The sequence below is a fragment of the Phascolarctos cinereus genome, unplaced genomic scaffold (genome assembly GCF_003287225.1).
Source record: "Phascolarctos cinereus isolate Bilbo 61053 unplaced genomic scaffold, phaCin_HiC Scaffold_4;HRSCAF=312, whole genome shotgun sequence".
Lineage (NCBI taxonomy): Eukaryota > Metazoa > Chordata > Mammalia > Diprotodontia > Phascolarctidae > Phascolarctos > Phascolarctos cinereus.
The window spans coordinates 337,208,431-337,223,957 of record NW_027555847.1 but is presented as its reverse complement, the minus strand read 5'-3'; the positions used below and the strand labels follow the sequence as shown (position 1 = coordinate 337,223,957).

Genomic DNA, 15,527 nt, shown 5'->3' with positions numbered 1-15,527 from the left:
TAAAAACATTTTCCAGAATGTATTCTAGTTGACAATCATCTTTAAATCCCTTTATAGCATACTAAAACCAACTTACTTAAGAGTAATGATATTGATTCCACTAACCTCAAATATTAAGTAATTTGGTGATAAATTACTTAATGCTACTTAAAGAAGTCTGTTTAAAGGATGATACTCAGTTAAATGACAGTTTTTACTGAGAGCATCTTAAAGAGTCACCTTCCCTGTTCACTCTTAATTTTTCCTTTATTATTAGACTTTTCCTTTATGATCACAGTCATAAACAGAACTGGATGGGACTTTAGAGATCTTCTAATCTAACCTTCTCATTATATAGATGATAATTAAGACAACAGCCAACTTGGATTCCCAACACAAAATCTGCAAAAAATTTTAATCTATGTAAAAGTCAAAACAAATTGGGGTGCGGGGCAATATCATGTGTTTCCCCTTCCAGAATGAACAAGTAACTGTCAAAATTTAAGTGGAGTCAATCTCTTTCAAAATCTCAAAGCAAAATCTGAAGTTAGTAGACTCAACAGTATTCCAAGAAAACTTCCTAAAGGAGTGTTTTCCAGGTCTGCCCCAAATTTGATGGCTAAGAGTCAAGACACATACTATTTAAAAAGCAAACATTCATTTTTGTTACCTATACGCTTAACTTCAGTGGAACTAAAGGTGAATTTTCCCAACTGGTCCCGTTTAAAAAAAAAGTCATATAAAAAAGACTACGACTGTTTTGTTCCTCGAACAATTAACTCATAGGATACAAAATGAAACGGAGGGAGCGACGAGAGCATCTAGAGAGTTTGCAGTTGGGGGGACTGCCTCGGGCCAGAGCTGTTCCGGGCCCCGTTACCACTCGCCGCCCGCTGGGACCACGGAAGGGGGAAGGAAACGGGACAAACCTGGGCTCGAACTTCCAAAGGAAGCCTAGAGAGGAGAGAGAGAAGAAGAAGAAGAGAAGCGGGGTTAGGGCGGCCCGGCCGGGGCTGGACGGCGCCGAGCCCGGAGAGGAGAGGCGCGCGGCGGGCTCCGGGACGGCCGGGAGGCGGGGCCGCAAGCAGCCCCGCGGCGGCGCCGGCCGCTGCCCGCACCGGAGCCGCAGCCCGGCCCGCCGGCCCGGCCCGCTCCCCCTGCCCCCGGCCCCTCCCGGCCGCCTCCCCTTCCTCCCCAAGTCCCCCGCGCCCCAGACTCTCCGCGGGCCCAGGGAGAAGGAGCCCGGCGCGAACCGGCAACTTCCAGCCGCCCTTTTCGCTCAGGAAGTTACCAAGCTTCGGAGAAGCGAAACCGGCGCAAAGGGCTGGTAGCGCCGCCGCTCCCCGCCATCCCTCCCGGGCATCCCCGCCTCGCCCCGGCCCCGCCGCGGGAGCGAGCCTACCGACCCCCCATTGTAACAACGCCACACCTCTCCCCTGCCCTCCCGGCCCGGCCCGCCGCGCTCCCTCCAGCCAGCCCCCGGGCGAGTGCGGGAGGCCGGGCCCGGGGCGCAGCCTGCCCGTCCGCCGAAGCGCAGCCGCCTGCGCCCCCGTCCCGGCCCCCGGGATGCAGCTGCTCCCGCTCTCCGCCCCGGCTCCGTCCCGGGGATGCTGCTGCTCGCTTCCTCCGGTGCTGCCCCAGGCGGAGCGCGGCTCCCACCACGACCCCTTCCCGGCCTGCGAGCCCTCCCGCCCGCCGCCCGCCCCTCCCTCCGTCGGCCCGTCCCGCTCCGCTCCCCCCGTTCCGCCGCCGCACAAGTCCGCTCCCCCTCCCGGGCCTGCGGGCGAGCTCCAGACTGGGGTGGGGGGGCTGCCCTCTCCATCGCCAACTCCGCGCAGGGACAGCTCCGTCCCCTCGCCGCGGGCCATCATCCCGGGGGAGCCCGGGCAGCGCCCCCCCCAGCCCCGCGTCCAAACGCTTTAAAGTGGGCCGGGGAGCTGGGGGTGCAGCTCGGGGTGCGGGACAAAGTGGGGGAGGGTCCTAACCTGCTCCCCTGGGGCGCCCTCCGACCGCAGACTCCCCCAGCTCCGCCCGCACGTCTCCCGCAGAAGAAGGGGCGCATCCCGCCGCTCAGAGGAAAGTGCCGTCCCAAGCCCCGGGGCAGCGCAGCCCCGGCTCTGGGCCGGAGATCCCCCCAGTGCCCGCTCGCTCGCGGGGTGAGGGGACAGCCTCCGCTCCCTCCGCCTCCCCGGCCCCGGAGCGGTGGCCGTGGCGCAGCCCGCAGCCCACCTCGCAATCCGGCCCCCGGAGGTTGGGGGGGGGTGGTGGTCGAAGGAGGCTCCGCCGGTTTCCACCCACCTACCTCCAGCCCAGAGCAGGGAGCGGGTACCGCCAGTTCCCCGCGTCGCCCCTGGCGGGCGGGATCCCCGGAGCCGGGCTCTGCGACCATCTCCGGGCCAAGCCTGGCCCTGGCCGGGCGCCTCGGTCCCCTCTCCATCCCCCGGCCGGGCTGGGGCCGGCGCCGAGCCGGAGCGGCCGCTGCCGCCGCCGTCGCCGCGGCCTAGTCCCGGAGGAGCCCGAGCCCGCTCCCGCCCCCCCAGCCAGCCCCGCCACCGGCCTGGTCGCCTCCCGGAGGGCCCCGGTGCCGACCACCCGGCCCAAAGGGAGGCCGCAGAGGCCGGCCAGGGGGACCTTGGCCGGCCGGGCAGCTTCCCGAGCCCGGCGGGCGCCCGGTCCAGCCCCGCCGCTCCTGCCCGGTTTCCCTGCTCACCTCCGCCATATTGGTACCTTTAGGGCGAACGAGCAGCGCTGCGCCCAGTCCCCGGATGGGGCCGCTGAGCCAATCGCAGCCGCCGCCGCCGCGGTCGGCCCGGCGCACCCGCCCGGCGGCGGAGGCGGCTCGGCCCCCATAGGGCAGGGAGCGGGGCAGGGCGACACCCCCAGCCCGGCCGAGCACACCCACCCCGCCCCAGCCGCCCTCTCCGGCCCCGCGGAGCCCCCAGCCCCTCTCCACCCTGCCCGGGCCCCCCACTCACCCGCCCGGGCTTCGGGCTTCGGCAAAGTTCCCGCAGCCTCGGTGGGGGGGACGCGAGTGGCCACACGGACGGTCCCGGGAGGTCCCGGAGGTGCAGGAGCCGAGGGTCGAGGCGCGGGGCGCACGCAAGCCCGCCCAGGCCGCCGCAGCCCCGGGGCGCTGGAGGGACCGCGCAGGGGACGGCTCCGGGGACAGCAGAGGCTCCCCACCCAGATTCCTCCAGGCGGTGGCCGGGGTCTGCGGGCTTGGAGCGGGCGGGACAGTTCCTGCTCCGGGGGAGGAGACTTGGGACTGCGCGGCCCTGGGGGGTGGGGGTGGGGGGATGGGGGAGGAGAGGACCGCGGAGAGAGAGACCCCTCTGGGCGGGGAGGTGGGGCGGGCTGACAGACCCCCTAGATCTCCCGAGCCCGGGGAGAGGGAGGAGGAGAGAGACCCCGGGAGCCAAGGCTTCCGAGCGTGGAAGGACTGACTGACCGACGGACGCACGGACCCCGGCCAGTTACAAGTGGGTTTGGCGGGGGCGGGCAGGGGGCTGGAGAGCCCTAGAAGAGCAGGAAAGGCAGGACAGGATGGCCCCTGGATGTTGCAGGGCAGAGTGGACACGGGCTGATGCCAGACAGGCGGGCAGGGAGGGGGCAGTGCCAAGGAGGGGAATGAACAGAGAAGCAGGGAGAAGGGATGCCCATACCAGACCTATGCCAACATGCAAGTTTGGAGAGAACGATGCTGGCATAGTTTCTGGGAAAGAGAGGGTCATATGGGTAAAACTGGACATCCGTTTTTAAAAAAGGAATGAAACTACTAGTTGGGTGTGATAGGGCTAGCCAGGCATCAGAACTGTAGGGGGTGAGACAGGGGAACTAAGATACCTGTTGAGAAGGTGAGCAGATTATACCTACGGATCCAGACAGAGGCACAGTGCTAGGGATGGGGCGTTTTCCTGGTAGTTTTAAAGCTTAACCTGTACATTTTGCACAGGGGGAGGGAGAACTGGGAGGAAGAAGAGAGAAGCAACGATGACCTGTTGATCCAGAAAACTGCCTAGTCCTCCTTATACCATGGAAATTTCCCTGTCCTTTGTGGAGGTAGTCTAGTCCTAGCCACGGAGGATGAATCGAGCAACTTGGAAAGTCACATATACCAAGAGACTTACACTAAGTCACATATATTGAGACTTCTTCCGGCTCCTCTATCATGCAGTCCTCTCCTCCCCTCAGGAATAGTAGTTCTGGCAAGGCAAAGATCTTACCCTCCAAACCACCTTAATATCAAAAGACTTAGAGCTGCAGGAGACTTCAGAGGCCCTCTAGTACAACCTCTTCATTTTACTTTTGGGGAAACTGAGGCTTAGGAAAGTTAAGGGACTTGCCCACAGTTGCACTTTGGCAGAGCTGAGACAGAAAGTCATCCTGAAAAGGATTTGGGAAAACTATTCTTTTCAACAGAAAGAAGGCATATTAGGACGGCATCAGCAAAGGCTGAGACAATCAGATAACTTATATAGACAGGCAACCTCCTGGGAAGGCAGAGGCAAAGTCCGGGGGCCTAAGGAAGGGCTCATACATTAAATCCTTCGGGAAAATGATCAAGCTTCTAGGTGTGAGAGCTGAGATATTATCATCATAATCTCACTAAGTTAATCTCTAGAGGTGAAACCTTTCTTTTAGTTCAAAGGTGGAATTTATAGGCTTAACAATAGAGAAGAGCAGCCTCACAAAGGGGACCTTTTCACCCCAGGATGTGTTGAAAATGTCTTTGACAGTGACAAAAGTTTTACTTGAGGGCCTGAAATTTATAACCTACATTTACATGGCACTTTAAGATTTACAAAATGTTTTTCTTCCAACTACCTCATGAGATAGGTAATACAAATATGTTGCACTACTTTATACAGGTAAGAAAACCAAGGCTTAGAGGCCATGTGACTTGCCCAAAGTCATATAGCTAGTGAATGTTAAGAGTTTGGACTCACGCTCAGACCTCCTCACTCCAAGTCCAGTGTTCTATCTGCTACACTGTGCTGGCTAGTCTTTACAACTCATACCATGGATGAAAGTTATTTTTTTATGGAAATTTTAAGGAAAATTACTTTGGCCATTTCAAAACACTATAAACATGTGGAAAAATACACTTTCCCTGCTGTGAAAGATATCTTGCGACCTTTTGTCCAGTCAAATAACTCAAAAACAGCTGAACTTTGAAACTCCAGTCCTGGCACATACTATATGTGCAATCCTTAATGAAGCATTCAGACTTTTCAAAGTAAAAAATGGTTTGAAATTAAAAGCAAGGGATTAGCTTTAGAAAATGTAGCCTTGGGCATGCACCGTGGACAGTGCCATTAAAAGTGTACTTGGGGAAGCATGACCACACAGAGGGAACCCTGAGGCTCAAAGTGGGATCACAGCTTCATAGCTCTAGAGCTAGAAGGGAGTGACAAAAATATCTTCAACAGTCTGGCACATGAATTTCACAAGGAAAAGATGTTTCCTTCATACCAAAACTTGGCCAACTCAAAATTTGAATAGTCTTTAGGATTCACTTCAGCCACCTTAGCCATGTTTGAGGAACTGTATAAAATCTTGGCTATATGAAAGATGGCTGGCATTGATAGGGCACCGTCAGGTTTGAAAAAGACTTCACATACAAGATCTCGTGGGCTCCTCACAACACTGTGAGGCAGGTGCTATTAACCCCATTTTACAGATGAGCCTGAGGCTCAGACTATCCAGACTTCCACATCAAGATGTACTTGGTATAGCTCTACTCATTCTTTGTACTAGGTTATAAAAGGATTAGTACACCCATTTATGATTTTGACTGCTTATCTTGCTGTCCATTATTATGCATATGTTAATGATATATATTTGCTGGGTGTTGCATAAAAGTTCACAGGAAGCTAAATATAGCGATATTAGTTGGTGTAAAGGTGGGGGGGATTTCTTGTCCCTTGCAGCTATCACATGGTCATAAATGAGAGGGAGAAGTTGTTAGAAATCACTTTGTCCATTCCTCTCATTTTATAGATGAGGAAACTGGGGACTAAGAGGTTAAATGATTTATCCGAGATGACATGGCAGTAAGTAGTTCACATGGGATCATTGAAGACAGGAACATTTTACTATCTAGTCTTAGGCGACATTCCTTTTCTGATTAAACTGCATAAAGTCTGGGAAGAGAAAGAACAGTTTTACATCTCTTCTTAAGAGCAAGATTTCTTGGAATCAGGTGGAGATAGAAAATCTAACAGTCCTAAGTGGCTTTAACAGAAATATTGCTGCTGTTGCTAACTTCTCAATGGAAAAAACAAAATTACTATAGAACATTAGGTGAATAAGGTATATGCATAGAAAGTAAAAGTTCAATTTAGTTCAGAAGTTATTATCAAGGAAACACTGAACTTAGAAGTATTGGATTTAAATTCTGACTGCTATTTACTAGTCTTCTGACCTTGGACTAGTCACTTAATCACTGAAGACCTCAGTTTCCTCATCTGAAGAATAAGACACGCATTGCTGATGTGAAAAATCTCTTTCCTCTTCTGCCTCCCTATGCACTCTCATCCTTATCCAACGGGCCCTAATAATCCAAAATTCTTCCTATGGCCTCCCATTCATCTCATTGTGCCCTTTGGAATTTATGCTCTATTGTAAGCAAACCGTCATTTATCCTAGAGCTCTTTACCTCACATTCCTTCTATCTTTTGGTTCTAATGGAAACCTGAATCCCAATGGAAAAAAAAATCATCCCTGGTTACACTTTCCAATACTCTGGGTGTTCCTTTTCCCAGGAAACTTGATATACTAGGCCAGGAGGAGAAGTAGTCATACTTCTTGTTCCTTGATGCCACCTTCAGATGATCCTTTTTCACCATCACTTAGCAATTTCTTCTCTTTTGAGGTTCACTCCAACAATATTTATTACCAAGTCCACATCCTTGTAATATACTGGCCTTCATGCCAATTTTCCTCTGTTTTCAAGGAGTTCCATACCTGGTTAAAAGTATCCCTATGCCTCATACTTGAGGACTTCAATATATATTTTTAAATTTAAATTTTATTTTTAATTCCATATTCTCTCCCTTGTTCTACCCTTCAACTCCCCCCACCCATTGAGAAGGGAAAAAATCTGATACCCATTATACATATACAATCATGCAAACCTTATTTCCACTTTAATATACATATTGATGTTCCCTTGATATGCTGGCTTTCAGTTCAACTCAAGTCCTATGACCTATATCTTTGTTCCATCAGTCACCCACAGGAATGGTCATGCCTTAAATTTTACCCTCTGACCACAACTGTGCCTCCTCCATGATCTCAAACTCTGAAATTTTTCTTTCCAAACTTTGCATTCTTCAGACCCAACCCTATGCTGGACCAGTTTAACCATGTCCTGTCTTCCACCCTTAAATCACTGTGTCCTACCGCCGTTCACATTTTGACAATCTTCAACCAAGACTCACTCCTAACACTTGTCTTCTCTTGTGCTGTTTGTCTTCTCTGAAGAAAGTCCTATAACTAGGCCCATTATAATTTGATGTTATCTAATCTTAACTAATCCTTCCTATAGGGCATTTAAAAAAATTATTTCTCTAAGACTATTTCTCTATCCCACTGCTCTCAGCAGTTATTCCAAACTATTTCATCTCTTTTATCCCTCAGTCCCTCTAAGTCCTATCCCTACTAATAGATGAGCTCGCTTCTTTACTGAGAAAATTGAGTACATCTGGCAGTCCAGCACAAGCTGTGCCCGCACAGACCCAGCTACAGCGAACCAGGAGCAGGCCTTGGGAGTGACTGAATCAGTAGCAGCAGCACTAGCCGCTGCTTCTGGAGCTCTCAACCCACAGATGGTGAGGTGATTGAACAACTGGTCAGAAGGAGATCACAAGGGTCTCTTTGCTAGCACTGAGGCAGGACTCTGTTGCTTTGCCCATACTTGGATCCTGGTTGCAATTATAGGTTACAGTCCCAGGATGAGGAGCACTACATAGCAGAGCTTGTGGCAGCAGAGGAGAGGGAACCTTCGTCACAGTTCCAGGGCAGAAAATGGTGTCTGTGGTTGCTCATAAACAAGAGCACAGGCTAGGGAATAGTAAACCCCTCTCTTTAGATCATACTACCTTGGAAGAACTGAAAACTTATAGTGCCTAGAAGTATCTCTGAAAACAGCTGCAAAAACCCCTGAAGCTTGGGACAGTGTGCCCTCCACCCTGGAAGCAGAGCCCTACTTTAACAAAGAGTTAAAAGTCAAGTAATAGGCTGGGGAAATGAGCAAACAAAAGGAAAAAAAAAACCTCTGACTATAGAATCTTACTTTGGTGACAAGGAAGATCAAAATACACACTCAGAAGAAGACAACAAAGCTCCTACATCTAAAACTTCCAAGAAAACTATGAATTGGTCTCAGGCCATGGAAGAGCTCAAAAAGGATTTTGAAAATTAAGTAAGAGACAGAGGAAAAATTGAGAAGAGAAATGAGACTGATGCAAGAAAATTATGAAAAATGAGTAAACAGCTTGGTAAAGGAGACACAAAAAATGCTGAAGAAAATAACACCTTATGGAGCTGTGAGATGATCCAATCATTTTGGAGAGCAATTTGGAACTATGCCCAAAGGGCTACAAAAATGTGCATACCCTTTGACCCAGCAATAGCACTTCTAGGGCTATAACCCAAAGAGATCATACAAATGGGAAAAGGACCCACATTTATAGCAGCTCTTTTTGTGGTGGCAAAGAATTGGAAATTGAGAGGATGCCCATCGATTGAGGAATGGCTGAACAAGTTGTGGCATATGAATGTAATGGAATACTATTGTGCTATAAGGCAGACTTCAGAAAAACCTGGAAAGACTTGTATGGTCTGATGCTGAGTGAAGTGAGCAGAACCAGGAGAACATTGTACACAGTAACAGCCACGTTGTGGGATGACTAATATTGATAGACTTAACCCTTCTCAGCAATACAAGGATCTAAGACATCTCCGAAGGCTTCATGATGGAAAATGCTATCCACAAAGAAGAAAGAACTATGGAGTTTGAATGCAGATCGAAGCATACTATTTGCTATTTTTTTCTTCTGTTGTGTTTTGTTTTCTCTTTCTGGTGGTTCTTCCTATTGGTTCTGATTCTTGCTTACAACATCACTAGTGTAAAGAAATGTTTAGTAGGAATGTACATATATAGCCCATATCAGATTGTGCGCTGTCTTGGGAAGGGAGGTGGGGAGGGAGGGGGTAAGAAATTTGAACTCAGGGGCTTATGGAAGTGATTCTTGATAATTCAAAATAAATTAATTTCCAAGGAGACACACACACACACACACACACACACAGAGAAAATAACACCTTAAAAAACAGACTAGGTCAAATGATGAAAGAGGTACAAAAAGCCAATGAGAAGAAGAATCCCTTAAAAAGCAGAATTGGCCAAATGGAAAAGGAAGTGCAAAAGCTCACTGAATAAAATAATTCCTTAAAAATTAGAATGGAGCAAATGGAAGCTAATGACTCCATGAGAAATCAAGACATTCTAAAACAAAACCACAAGAATGAAAAAAAAATAGAAGACAATGAGAAATATCCCATTGGAAAAACAACGGACCTGGAAAATAGATGCAGGAGAGATAATTTTAAAATTATTGGACTACCTGAAAGCCATGATTTAAAAAAAAAAGAACTCAGACGTCATCTTTCAAGAAATTATCAAGGAAATCTGCCCTGATATTCTGGAACCAGAAGGTAAAATAGAAATTGAAAGAATCTACCATTCACCTCCTGAAAGAGATCCAAAAATGAAAACTTCCAGGAATATTATAGCCAAATTCCAGAGTTCCCAGTCAGGAAGAAAATATTGCAAGCAGCCAGAAAGAAACAATTCAAGTATGGTGGAGCCACAGTCAGAATAACACAAGATTTAACACCTTCTACATTAAAGGATCAGAGGGCTTGGAATATGATATTCCAGAAGGCAAAGGATCTAGGATTATAACCAAGAATCACCTACCCAACAAAACTAAACAGAAAATTTGCTTTTCAAGTATGACTCAAGAGAAGCATGAAAAGGTAAACAGGGAAGAGAAATAATAAGGATTTATTGAACTGTTTACATTCCTACATGGAAAGATGCTATTTGTAACTCATAAGACCTCTATCATTATTCGGGTAGTTAGAAGGAGTATATATAAACAGAGGGCATATGGTGAGTTGAATATGAAGGGATGATATCAAAAAAATAAAATTAAGGGGTGAGAGAGGAATGTGCTGGAAGAAAGAGAAAAGGAGAGGTAGAATGGGGTAAATTAACTCACATAAAATGGGCAAGAAAAACTTTTACAGTAGAAAGGAGAGGTAAGGGGAGTGAATGAACCTCACTCTCATCAGAATTGGCTTAAAGCTGCCAAATATCTCTTAACTGGTGAAACCAATGATCTCTCCTTAGCCGTTTTTCTTTTTGACTTCTTTACAATTTTTGACCCTGTTGACTATCCTTCCTCCTGGAAACTCCTCTTTTGGCTTCTATGTCCTTGCTCTCTCTTGACTCTCCTTCTAGGGTTATTCTTTTTCAATCTCCTTTAAAGTGCTATTATGCATGTTTCAGCATGAATACCCCTCAAAGCTCTGCCTCTTTTTTTTCTCACTTTGTACTCTCTCCTTTGGTGATCTCTTTGGTCCCATAGGTTCAATGATCATTTCTATAAGATGACTCTAACACTGTTTTACACCTAACTTTGCTCTTTACCTCTTGTTTATTTATAAATTGTTCACCTATCCACAAGTTTGATAAGCAATATGTTCCAAAACCTATAAATGCAATCTTTCTCCTTAATGCCATTCCCACATCATCAATTTCTCAGTGGACATCTCCACTTGGATGTCCTGACAGCATCTCAAGCTCAATATGTAAACAAGCAAACAAATAAACAAAAAACCTCATCAAATTTCCTTATTAGTGCTCCAAAGGACTCTATTAAGTGCTCTACCACCCTCCAACTCACCCCAAGCTCAAAACGTTTCAGTCATTCTTGACTTTTCACTCTCCTGTAATCGGTACATTCAGTCAGTTCCCAAGTCTTGTTGATTTTTCCTCTGTAACATTTCTCACATCTGTCACTTTCTCTTCATTGAAACTTACCAACACCCTAGTTCATGGTATCTTACTTAAAACTATTGTAACAGATTCCTAATTGATCTTTCAGTTTCTTGTCTCTTTCCTCTCCAACTGATCATTCAAAATAATTTTCTTAAGGTACAGGTCAGACCATGTCACTGTCTAGCTCAAAAGCTTTAAGTCTCAATTGATTCTAAGGCAAAATACAAACTCCTGAGCTTAATGTTTAAGACTCTTCACTACCTGACTCTGATTTATCTAATCTCACACTATTCCTCTTTATGCACATACTTTTCAGCAAAATTGGACTACCGCTTATTCCCTGAAGATGATATTTTAACTCTTACCTTCAACTATTTGTATAGCCTGTCCATTTCTGGACTATACTCTCTCCTCATCTCCCCCTCTCAGAATCGTTATCTTCCTTTGGGACTTGGCTCAGATGTTACCTTCTCAACTAAGGCTTCCCAATCCTCATCATTTTTTAAATTAAAATTTAATTTTTCAGTAAACAAAAAAATGTTCTCTTTTACCTTTCCCTTCCCTTTTTTTTTTTTGGGCGGGGCGGGGGAGGCACAAGAATAAAGAAATAAAAACAAACCCTTATAATGGATGTGCACAGTCAAATGAAACAAATTCCCAAAGTGGTCATGTACAAAAAATGTATGTTTTATTCTGTACCCTGAATCCATCACTTCTCTTAGGATATGGATAACATGCTTTGTCACTGATCTCGGGTATTGTGGTGGGTCATTGCATTGATCAGAGTTCTCAGACCTTTCAAAGCTTGTCTGCATTGTTATTGTTACTAAGTTGTTCTCCTGTTTCTGTTCACTCTGTATCAATGTATATGTCTAACCAGGTTTCTCTAAAACTATGTCTTTTATCATTTCTTATGGCACAGTAGTCCATTTCATTCACATACTACAATTTGTTTAGCCTCTCCATTATTAATGCTTTTTATTTCCTTAAATTCCCTTGTTCTTATCTATGTGCAAGGTATATCCTTACAGTAGAATGTAAACAGTTTGAGTGCAGGGGTTATTTGTTATTATCTGTATCTCCAAAGCCTAGCTTAGTTTCTTGCACATAGCAGGCATTTAATAAATATTGAGTTGAATTACATTGAATTCTATAATGAAAATGATATGTAAACCCACCAACCTCTAGAGTCTAGGTCCTTAATAAAAGGATTTGTTCTGTAAAATTTGTACTTAGTCAAAAGGCCCCACCCAAGGCCATGTGTGGCTTGGAGACCACAGGTTCCCCATCCTTGGTCTCAGAGAATGGTCAGGCAGATATTTCAGTGGCCTAGGAGAGAGGTGAAGAGGCAACAGTGGGAATGGAAAGGAGGGACAGATTCAGGAGATAATGAAGAGGCAGAACAGGCTGGAACTGGCAGCTAATGGGATGTGGGAGGGTGAGGGAAAGGAAGGAGGCAGAGATGAGTCTGAGGTTTAAATCAGAGTGACTGAATAAATGGTGATGTTATTAAAAGAAATAAGGAGAGAAGGTTTTAGGGAAAAGAAAATAATGTGATAGTGAATCATGTTGCTCCCAACTCAGAGATTCTATGATTTTGTAATAAGAGAGAAAACCTGCCCAGGACCAGTCATTTATCACACATTATCCACAATTCTTTCAACAAACATTTATTCAGCACTTAATGTGTACAAAACACTGTGAAAGTTGCTGGGTGGGGGTGGGGGATGTGTGTGTGTGTGAGTAAATAAAGGTTAGAAAAACCACTGCCTCTACCCTTGTAGAAGTTACAAAGAGGGAGCACAAATACATACCTTGAGTGGCTCTGTAGCACTGAATTTGTTCTCTCTCTTCCAGTCCTCCTCTGCCATCTACCTGTGTGACTTTCGGCAATTTGTTTAGTATTTCTAGGCCTGAAATTCTTTATCTATGAATTAAAAGAATCCCTTGAAGTCTGAAATATATGATTTATGATCCTATGTTCCTATATTGGGAAATCATGTGGAGGCCCTCCTGTCTGTCTAGTCTTCTTACCCCTTACTCAACCCTACATGATCCAGTGACATTGGCCTCCTTGCATTCCATCTCTGCTTGGGGCATTTTCACTGGCTGCTCCCCTTGCCAGGAACTCTCTCCTCATCTCTGCCTGCTGGCTTCTCTGGCTCCCTAAAATCTACCTTCTACAAGAAGCCTTTCCCGATGCGTCTTAATGCTAATGCTTTCCCTCTATTAATTATCTCCAATTTATCCTGCATATAGCTTATTTGTACCAAGTTGTTTTCATGTCATTTGCCCCATTAGACTTCTTGAGAGCAGGAACTGTCTTGCCTTTCTCAGTGTCCCCAGCACTTAGGAGGGGTTTAATAAATGCTTGTTTGATTAACAAAAATAGGTGATTAGATGCCTGGTGCTTAGCATGGAGATCAGGGCTAGGGATAAGAATCATCTGTGTAGAAGTGGCAGCTGAAGCCATGAGAGGGATTGAGATCTGCAAGGGAGAGAGAAAATAGAAAAGAAAAGAGCCTCCAGGACAGAATCATTAGTATATTACAGGATCCACAGATTTAGGATGTGGAGGCCATTATCTTCTAGTTCTCTCATTTTTCAGATGAGGAAATTGAGTCCCAGGAAAGTTAAGTGACATGGTAGAACCAGGATTCAGTTTCAGCTCCAGCTCCCCCTTCTAAAACCAGCAACCTTTCAAGAAGTTTGGCAAGAAGAAGAAAGGATGAATAAAGACAAAGAGAAGTTTTGATACATAGAAATGAGGGAGAGAGTGACTACTAGGCTCCATGGGATCTAAGATTTAGAGCTGGAAGAGATCTTAGTCCAATCCCCTCATGTTATAGATGAAGCATCTAAATCACCAGATAAGGTGTGATGGAGGGCCACATCACACAGGTTTAGTAAGTAGCTGAACTGGGATGCGAATCCCAGATTTTTTGACTCTAAATCTAGTAATCTTTGCACTGTACCACATTGCATCCTGGCTCCTTTGTCTCAATAAAGTAGGAGACAATGTCAAATCTCAGCGCTGTTACTACTTTGCACTTTTGTGTTCTTGGAAGAGTCCCTTCTCTCTTCTGGGCCTCAATTTCATTGTCTGTAGAATGAGGGATTTGGACAAGATGGGCTCTAAGATGGCTTTGAGTCCAAAACCCTATAAGAATTGCTGAGTGTGCATTGTTGTATAGGTTTGGGGTTTTGAGGAGGGAAGATTTGAAATAGTAGCTGTGGGAAATGCGATAGTGAGCTAGTACAAGGTGAAACAAAGTTTAAATATGAGGATTGCTGTGCAGCAGTGAGGGAAAGAATGAAGGAATGTTTGAAGAACATTAAATAGCTCATTTTGGAGGGAGTAGAGAGTGGAATGATCATGAGGGATAAGGCCAGAAATATAGTTCTGGACCATCCTCTCTGTCATGAAGGACTTTGAATGCTAGAATAAGGAGATATATTTAGTATGTATTGGGGGAGCCAATAAAAGTTTTTCAGCAAGCGAATAATAGGGTCTAAATTTTGCTTTAGGAAAATTTATCTGGTAAATAAGAAGGATTAGATAAGTAAGATACAGTAGCCAGAAATAGCAATTTGTAGGCTATTGTAATTGTCCAGACTGGAGATAACAGTGGCACAATGGATAAAGTGCCAGGACTGGAGTCAGGAAGACCCAATTTCAAATCCTGCCTCAGACACTAGCTGTGTGACCCTGGGTAAGTCACTTGACCCTGTTTGCCTCAGGTTCCTCATCTGTAAAATGATCTGGAGAAGGAAATGGCAAACCACTTCAGTATCTTTGCCAAGAAAATCCAAATGGGGTCATGAAGAGTAAGACATGACTGAACAACAACAAAAAGATAGTAGGTACCTGAACAAATAGCAACAGTAGGAATGAAGAGAAAAGGATTGATATGACATGTTTTAAAGGAAAAAAATGAGAGGATGAATTCACTAATAGGTGTGAAAGGGGCCAGAGGGGGTGGTGTCAAAGATGATAGAGAGACCTCTAGCCAGGGTTCCAGAAAGATGATAAACCATAAACAGAAGTAACAGAGACAGAAGAATTCAGTTTTGAGAGAGAAATGATGGATTTAGTTTTAAGTTTTTTGAGTTTTAGTTCTGGCAGGGCATTTCGGAACTTCAGCGTTGGAAGGGACCCCTGAGGCTATCTAGTCCAACCCAAAGGTAGCTAAGAATCCTATGTACAACACACCTAAGTGGTTATCCTTCCACTTTTAGATCTTTCTTCTTGTTAGAGAGTTTTTACTCAAATGAAACCAAAATTTGCCTCTGCACCTTCTACTCAAAGCTCTCGGTTCTGCCCTCTGGAGATGAAGTCTGACAAGTTTTCTTTGTTTTTGTGGTTAATCCTTATTCTTTTGAAACAGGTTTGTTTTTGCTGATCATGGAATGCAAGAAACTCATGGCATTGAGGGAGTCTGCGGAGGGGGGCGGTGCAGCTAGGTCAAGCAACATC

The 15,527-nt window shown here is 46.0% G+C and overlaps 1 protein-coding gene across 4 annotated transcripts in view; it reads right to left on the bottom strand.

Annotated features, from left to right (window-relative positions):
• Nucleotides 1-3,182, bottom strand: part of MIER3 (MIER family member 3) — a 33,653-nt gene extending 30,471 nt beyond the window's left edge. The window contains exons 1-2 of one of the 4 annotated variants that reach the window (XM_020997451.2): nt 2,955-3,182; nt 909-933 (exon numbers count right to left, since the gene is read on the bottom strand). Coding sequence is in view for 1 of the 4 variants with exons in the window: in XM_020997405.2 (XP_020853064.1) it covers nt 909-933; nt 2,690-2,698 (34 nt within the window). In the remaining 3 variants the exon portion in view is untranslated. Of the gene's footprint in view, nt 1-649; nt 934-2,689; nt 2,770-2,954 lie in introns of those variants that run through there. The other 3 variants (XM_020997433.2, XM_020997405.2, XM_020997423.2) reach the window with 3 other exon arrangements.
• Between the last annotated feature and the right edge of the window lie 12,345 nt (nt 3,183-15,527).